At 37.7% G+C, this 8625-nt stretch overlaps 2 protein-coding genes across 2 annotated transcripts; both read left to right on the top strand.

Moving 5' to 3' along the window:
* Positions 1–5: 5 nt before the first annotated feature.
* On the top strand, positions 6–3050 carry LOC129580152 (probable multidrug resistance-associated protein lethal(2)03659; the record flags this gene model as incomplete). Its single annotated transcript, XM_055470356.1, has 8 exons — positions 6–260; positions 373–590; positions 664–1030; positions 1164–1314; positions 1423–1653; positions 1795–2087; positions 2185–2850; positions 2928–3050. Coding segments are annotated over 8 exons (2253 nt in total), but the record flags the coding sequence as incomplete, so codon positions are not given.
* A 3459-nt stretch (positions 3051–6509) lies between these two features.
* Positions 6510–8614, top strand: LOC129580153 (ATP-binding cassette sub-family C member 4-like; the record flags this gene model as incomplete). Its single annotated transcript, XM_055470357.1, has 3 exons — positions 6510–6589; positions 6669–6899; positions 8181–8614. Coding segments are annotated over exons 1-3 (745 nt in total), but the record flags the coding sequence as incomplete, so codon positions are not given.
* Positions 8615–8625: the final 11 nt, after the last annotated feature.

The following is an 8625-nucleotide window of genomic DNA, read 5'->3' as shown; positions in this document are numbered from 1 at the left end:
ATCCATTGTCAGCCGTTGACACACACGTTGGGAAACATATCTTCGACGAATGCATCAAAAGATTTTTGACCGATAAAATCTGCGTTCTCGTCACGCATCAATTGCAGTACTTGAAGAATGTTCAACATGTTGTTCTGTTGAACAAAGGCAAAGTGGAGACACAAGGTCCATTTCAGACATTGCAGAGATACAAGAAAGAGTCGCTAATGCACGCCCAGGAAGAAGAAGACCAAAATCCCATAGACAACTCTCAGGATCGAGTAGGTTTAATGAAAAAAAAATTTAATTCTTAATTGGACGTGGCCGTTCCTTGAATCCGATAATCCATTTTTCTTTATTCCGTATTTTCATCGAAAACTGTTCAAATTTCAGATCCGCAAGCATTCATCCACGTCATCATTCTGTAGCGAGGATGTCGAAGACGAACCAGACAAGCGCAAGGAACTCCAAGCAACTGGCAACATTAAATTCAGTATTTACAAAACATATTTCAAGGCCGCCCACAGTCGCTTCTTTGTTGTTTTCGTTTTTTTTATATTCACTGTGGCGCAGTTTACGTTGAGTGGTACCGATTACTTCTTGGCCGAATGGTAAGTTTATAATTTTCCTTTTCTTGTTTCTATGTTTATTTTCATCTGCCATTTGATTTGTTTCAATTTCTAGGATTGATTGGGAGGAGAAAGTAGCTAAAACTGTAATCAAAATGCCAAATAGTTCGACTGAAGTGCCTGTAGAAAGTCGATCAAATGAATCTACGGAGCCGGTGGAAGGGAAACGCGAACAGCTTCTTATTATTTACACTATTATCATTTTGCTGGGCACAATTTGTGTTTCATGCCGTTCATTCTCTTCCTACCGACTGTGCCTGCGCATATCGGTCAATTTACACGATATGATTTTCCGAGGCATCTCTCGGGCCAAGATGATTTTCTTCAACAATAATCCCAGTGGACGAATCCTGAATCGATTCGCAAAAGATATCGGCAACGTTGACTCATTGCTGCCAAGCACACTGATTGACGTTGTAAATGTGAGTTGGAAATAATGCTCAAGCTTCGATTTTTATTCATTTATCATTTTACTTTTCGATTCACCTAAATGTAGAAGAGTCAACTTCTATGACGACCTTCGAGTGATTCATGACCCTTTTTTTCTTTTTCCAGTTGTTTTTGCAAGTTGTGGCAATTATTGTAATCAATGGGATAGTAAATCCATGGTTGATGTTCCCAGCTGTTGTAATGACGGTGCTCTTCTATTTGATTCGAAGTGTTTATATGGATACCGGGCGCAGTATCAAGCGGATCGAAGCCATGAGTATGTCTTTCTAACTTTTCTTAATTTTACATCACATTTCAAGAAAATAATCCCCATTTTGATGAATTTTTCCAAAAAAAATTACTGATTAATGTCATGCGTTTCCAGGCCGCAGTCCAATTTACTCCCATGTGAATGCCACACTTCAAGGTTTGTCCACAGTACGTGCTTTCAATGCAGAAAATTTTCTGGAAAAAGAATTCCATGACTTCCAAGATTTCAACACATCATGTTGGTATCTGTTCACTAGTGCGGGGCGATGGTTCGCTTTTTGGCTAGATGTGGTGTGCCTTGTATATGTTGCCATCGTGACTTACAGCTTCTTGATTTTCGACAATGGTAATGAATTTAAAATTGGTTTTATTTATTTTACAGAACACATTTAGCATTATAACCCTCATTTTCGTATTATAAATAATATTTGTTTCGAGATTTTAATGCTCTAATGACTAAAAGAGGAATTTCTTGAATGAATTCTAGCTGAGGACAGTGGCAAAGTGGGTTTGGCGATAATGAGCAGTGTTAATTTGATCGGAACGTGTCAAGTGCTATTGCGTCAAATCGCTGAGCTGGAAAATCAAATGACTTCCGTCGAACGAGTCATTGAATATGCCGAATTGCCTTCGGAACCGCCACTCGACTCAGACGAGAAGAATGCACCACCAAAAGATTGGCCTCACTACGGAAACATCGAATTCAAGTCGCTGAGCTTGCGATATGCAGAGAAGAATGCTCGAACTTTGCTGAATTTAAACTTCCGAATCAACGCTAAGGTAGACATTTCATTGCTTCGTTATTTCAAAAGGAAATTTAAATCGATGAAAAATTCAAACAAAAACAAAAACCACTTTTCATTTCTCTTTTTTGCAGGAAAAAGTCGGTGTAGTTGGTCGAACGGGTGCTGGCAAAAGTTCAATTATCCAGTCTCTGTTCCGTTTGGCACAAAACGAAGGTCAGATTTTGATCGATGGCATTGATGTCGGTGTGATTGGACTGCACGATTTGCGAAAAAAAATTTCGATCATTCCGCAAGAAGCGGTTCTGTTCTCTGGAAGTCTCCGGTTCAATTTGGATCCATTCGCTGAGCGAAGCGACGACGAACTTTGGAATTCGCTCGAGCAAGTCGAGTTGAAGTCAGTAATATCGGCATTGCCTGGTGGCATCGATTGCAAAGTACTGGACGGTGGATCGAATTTCAGCGCTGGTCAACGTCAACTGCTGTGTTTGGCTCGAGCCATTCTTCGAAACAACAGAATATTGATTCTCGACGAGGCGACGGCCAACGTTGATTCCGAAACGGATCGATTGATCCAGGACACGATACGGAATAAGTTCGGTGACTGTACCGTTATAACGATAGCACATCGACTGCACACGGTTATGGACAGCGACAAGGTACTGGTAATGGATGCGGGCGAAATCATGGAGTTTGACCATCCGTTCGAGCTGATCCAAAAACCAGACGGGATCTTCAAACGACTACTCGATCAAACTGGCAGTTCCATGGTGACAGCGCTCACACTTGTTGCCAAGGAGGTAAGAGCTTTGGATTTTGGTTGTAGATTTTTGTATGAAATTTGTTCTAAATTAATCTCATTTTGTCAAATTTCCAGAGCTACGATCGATGTAATGCTAAACAGCGGACGATTCAAGAGGAGGGCAGTGATGACTTAAAACACCGTTGAATACAAACCACAGATCGAATTGCTTTCTTGTTTGAGTCTATCTGAAGAACGAATTTGAAATTGGTTCAGACAGAGACAGTATAGAAAGAAATTTTCAATAATAAAGACTTCATTCCATTTCCGTTTGTTCAATTCCTAAATCAGAAATCTGCATAAAACTGTTTTTTTGTTCATTTTTTTTCATTGACGAACAAACAAATGATCAAAGTAACATCCAAATACAGTTTTTCTGTCTCTTTATTTGGTACAATGCAGTTTTTCGCGAAACTGATAAGGGCTAGTCGATAGACTGTATGCAATAAATTGATTGGAGACCTAGTGTACCAGACACCAAGTTTTTACCAAGCGTGCGTGACAGAATACCTTAGCATATTTTATACTCTGCCTAGTATACCAACATATCGCACACACTCCTCTCGCGCGCAAACAATTGCTATCGTAAAGAACTCACACACGAAACCACATCGTGAGTGTATACTTGTATGCTTGTGTGTTTGTATGGAGTTGCCCGCTTATCTTTCGCTTTGTTTTATCTCATCCTCGTGCGTCTCACTCACTAAATGAGTGACCATGCATCCTCTTCTAATACCATTGATTTTACATGTGAAATAACAACAAGAAACGACAAAAGTGACCTCTCGTAGCGGCAACTTGAAACTAACGAAACAAACACAATTGAAAATGTCATTTTTATGTTCAGTGTTGGTTCTGTTGTTTGCCGTATAGCCGGAGAGAGATGTCTACAGCTTAGTGGCGTTAAATGACATTCAACACCCATGTGACCATGCGTCTCACGCACTAGATGAGTGTGGATATTTTTTTAGTGGCACTCACCGAATATTACAATGTATCTTAGTTCTTTACGATAACTGTGTATGTGTATGCAACCGTTTGCGCGCGAGAAGAGTGTGTGCGATATGCTGGTATACTAGGCAAAGTATAAAATACAATTGATGCTATGGTATTCTGTTGCGCACGCTTGGTTTTTACTTCGTACCAGTTTCTTTATAGCTTGTAACTCTGCATGCAATAATTGAATATAAAGTCATTTTCTCAAGTCGCATCGAACCATAAGTTATCCCCGAAAAGGTGGAACTGTTTATTTTCAGTACAATGTGTGTGCGTATATTGAAATAAAGAGGCCAATAAAAATTAGATGTGGTAGAGAATGATAAGCAGTGATACGATCATAAAAACCCAAGCGAATGAGTACGATAAGGCTCTATCATGACGATAATTTTCATCGTAGACTAGCGGCGAGCGCGTGTATGCAACACATCTTCGTTCTCACTGCTGCTATGTTAAACATAGTACGCGGTTCACGCACACCGATACGTAACTGGTCATGCACGCGCTCGCCGCTAGTCTACGATGAAATTTATCGTCACGATAGAACCTCATCGTACTCTTTCGCTTGGGTAGGTGGTAAAAAGATAAGCCAAAGTAACCTAAAAACATAGAACAACGTGCATTTACATTTACAAAGGCGCAACGGTTCTTTCAGTGTGAAGAAAGGTGGCCGACGATCAAAACCCAACTTAACCGCAGTACGTGTATTATTAGCATATAAATTAGTTGATAGAAGGATTAGATGAAAAAATGAATCGAAGCAAAGAACACAAGTCACGGGCTCCGAACCCAATATCAAAAGCATCGTTTTTGTCAAAATTAACATTTTGGTGAGTCAATTTTCTAGCATTCCCTTTATGTAGCCTTTATAGTGGCTCAATGCCAAATGATGAGTTTACATTTTTGTTGTTTAGGTGGCTGAAACCGATGTTCAAAATCGGTATGAAACGTACAATCGAAGAAGATGAGATTTACGCCGTCATAAACAGCATGCGAAGCGATCAAAACACCGCTCTAACCCACCTTTTTGGTATTAAATCGTTATGTTAGTTCAAAATTCCTTGAAAAATTGAACTTTTGTTCGGGAGGTACCCAAAATAGGCTCCGAGGTGATTTTATCACTCCCACTTGATTTATTTCATCAAATAATAGGGACGCAGGAACAACCTAGCACCCTCTAACCTACCTTTTTCGTATCAGATCGGTATAATAATTCAAAATTTCTTGCATTTTTTGTTCTTAATTTTGTTAAAAATCGCACTTTTGTATGAGAGTTTCAAATCACTCCTTCGCTGTTTGCTCATTCATGTTGTTCTATGGATTCGAAGGGCTGCCATATATTAAATACAATGTAAAAGAAAGACGCTTTATGATTTTGGTCAAGAAAAATGTGGTTATTTTAAATGGTATTTTTTTCAACTCGTCACATTTTGTTCCAATTTTTTCAGTATTCAGACGCGATAAAGACAATCAGACGTTTTATTTCATTTGAATACCCAACATCAAGATTTCCGGAATCATAATACAATTTTCCATAAAATACATGAACGTACTGTTGTTCTTTTCTAAAAATTCTTATAAATTTCCTAGGCAAAATCTGAATAAACGCTGAACGTTCTGAAAACGGTGCGGAAAAGTTCGTCTTACGGAGGTAAGACTATTTATTTCTTCATTACATTAAAAAGCACGTCGATTGGATTTTGAGATAAGATACATTTGGATTTTTGGTAAATTCTGAAAATATCATATACTACTTAGTGTGTAGCGTTGTTGTTTCATTTTCTCAGCCAACATGAGACTAGATATATGTAAAAATATCACTCGACTTGGTTATTTAAGCTTCCAAAATGTTCGTAGGATGTGGATCATACTAGAGGTCAATGATGGTTTTTCGTTAGCCAGCATTGTCTTAGCCTTGGCTTACACCAACAACTGGTGTAAGCCAATCGTTAGCCAGCTATCTGTGTGAAATGAGTACATTCAAAGTATAATAATTTTTGATTTGCGTATTCTGATTCAAATCTAACAAATTTTGAAAAAAAATTAATATTTTCAATTTAAAAGTCATTTTTATAATTTGAGTTTTTTTTTTCAAAAACTTAATAAAAAAAATGTCGATGTTTGGTTTCATTTAAACTCTGACCTCGTGATTTAAATGTCAGTCACAAACGTTAGTTCAGATGAGTGCGTTCAGTTCTTACTGAAGTTTTCTCACTGGTCTACACATTCGTTAGCCAGACTTATGCGGCTAATTAGCCAGCTAATTGGTTCTTCACTGCATTCATATATATTGAACCAAATTTGTTGCGTTACATTGTTGTGAAAGTACGATAGTCGAACCGAGCATCCAGCTATATCGTCCGGAATATTTAAAAAACAGTTTCAAATTATTCCTCGGACCGAAAAGTTGTTGCAACTCAGCTCTCAACGCTCGTTGAGTCAACGTGTGTAAAACCATTCAGTATTGCTAAATCAATATAATACAAGGCGTTGTCTTCTCGAAAAAAAAACTAATATGAGATTCGACTAAAAATATCAACAAGCTGTAATAGCCTCAAATTTTTTTCCTTAAAAATAGATCAAGTGAAATTCTGTGACTTGATCACACGTGTATTATTCGCAAAAAAGCTAGTCAATAGAAGAACTAGATAGAGAAAAAAAATGAATCGTAGCAAAGAACACAAGTCACGGGCTCCGAACCCAATATCAGAAGCATCGTTTTTGTCAAAATTAACATTTTGGTGAGTCAATTTTTTGTCATTCCCATTATATAGCCAGTGCCTCAATGCCAAGTGATGAATTTACATTTTGTTTGTTTAGGTGGCTGAAACCGATGTTCAAAATCGGTATGAATCGTCCAATCGTTGAAGATGACATTTACGCCGTCACAAACAGCATGCGAAGCGATCAAAACACGGAACAATTCGCAAAACTATGGGAATCGGAAGTGATGAAAAAGAATCCAAGCATTTTGCGTGTAATGTTCAAAATACATGGATGCAAAATATTTACATTTGGCCTGTTATACACAATTCGAGAAACATTAGCGAAGTAAGATTTCAATATTGTTCGTTGACTCTTGGTGGTGGCGAGAAAGAAAATCGGTTTTTTTTAGTCACAGCATTTTATGTCGGGCCATCTAATTTGATTTTAAAACTCTCTGTTTTTAACGAAATTTCTCTGCCTTTCATTCGAAAATCGACACTTTGCACGTAACACCAATGCTTCTTATCAATATTAATAATTTCGACGATGATGAAGTAGGTCAAGTAGAAATAAATAAATAGGTGACATACACAAGCGTAAAACATACACAAGCGTAGACATGTCTGCAGGTTTAACTTTTCCGTACACACCGTGTCAAGGGAAAGTATAGGAATTGGTTCCGAAAACTCTTTTCGCAAAATTGGTTTAGATCATCATAAAAACTCATGAAACGCGTAGAAAACCACTTTTTGAGACACTTTTCCGTTCGTGTGCCGTCGTCGTCGTCATCGTTGGTGTTTGTTAACAAGACAACTCAAAAAATAATTGAGATAATCTGGAAATACCAAAAGTTTTTTATCCAATAAACTTAGTTTAAGTTCGAAGATGAGCCATTTCCGATTTGATCCTGGGGTACTTGCCCTAAGAAAAACCTCAAAAATTGACACTTTTGTATGGGAGGTACCCGTAAATCGATTCCGATTGGTTCCAAACTTTCAGAAACTTATTTTACTCCCAAAAAATGAAATCTCAGAGTCAATTTTTTGAGGTTTTTCTTAGGGCAAGTAGCCTAGGATCAAATCGGAAATGGCTCATCTTCGAACTTAAACTAAGTTTATTGGATACAAAACTTTTGGCATTTCCAGATTTTGATTATCTCAATTATTTTTTGAGTTGTCTTGTTAACAAACACCAACGATGACGACGACGACGACAACGACGACGACGGCACACGAACGGAAAAGTGTCTTAAAAAGTGGTTTTCTACGCGTTTCATGAGTTTTTATGATGATCTAAGCTAATTTTGCGAAAAAAGTTTTCGGGGCCAATTCCTATACTTTCCCTTGACACGGTGTGTGCGGAAAAGTAATATGCAACAAAATAATCATAAAAATTTTAACTTGAAGAGCGTAATTTTCGGAGTAAGATTCATGTCACATATTCTGTCCCAAAAGTGACAGATTTTTTAGCAGAATTTCTTTTCAAATTAAGTTCGTAGTGGGTACTTGAGTAAATTGATCAAAATTTCTACTTTCAAACCAATTTTAATAGAAGTTTCTAATTTTCATCTCAATTTTCTTATGATATTTTCTTTTACTCATTAAATAAAACCTAATTTCATTTCAGATTAATTCAGCCAATATGTCTGGGCGGTTTGGTTAGCTATTTTGCTCAAAAGGATTCGTTGGGCATTACATTGGATGATGCAAATTGGTATGCATCGGGAATCGTATTATCAACCGCTTTCATAACTCTTACATATCATCCGTACATGCTATACATGTTTAAAACGGCGTCCAAAGTGCGAGTAGCGTGCAGTGGATTGATTTACCAGAAATCCTTGCGCCTGTTGAAGTCATCAGCCGAAGAAGGTCAAAATGGAAAAATTATCAATTTACTGTCGAACGATGTGGCACAGTTAGACAGAGGATTGGCGTATTTACCTGATGTTTGGAAAGGTCCTCTACAGGCATTGGTGTTCTTTGTTGTAATATACAAGGAAATTGACATCGCTGCTATTGTTGGTATGGCGTTTTTGATCAGTTTCATCCCACTGCAAAGTAAGCGCTTT

This window comes from Sitodiplosis mosellana, unplaced genomic scaffold (genome assembly GCF_009176505.1).
Source record: "Sitodiplosis mosellana isolate CC-2019 unplaced genomic scaffold, AAFC_SMos_1.0 Smas_scaffold_7126, whole genome shotgun sequence".
NCBI lineage: Eukaryota > Metazoa > Arthropoda > Insecta > Diptera > Cecidomyiidae > Sitodiplosis > Sitodiplosis mosellana.
Note: the sequence above shows the minus strand (reverse complement) of the source record. Positions and strands in the feature narration are given on the sequence as shown.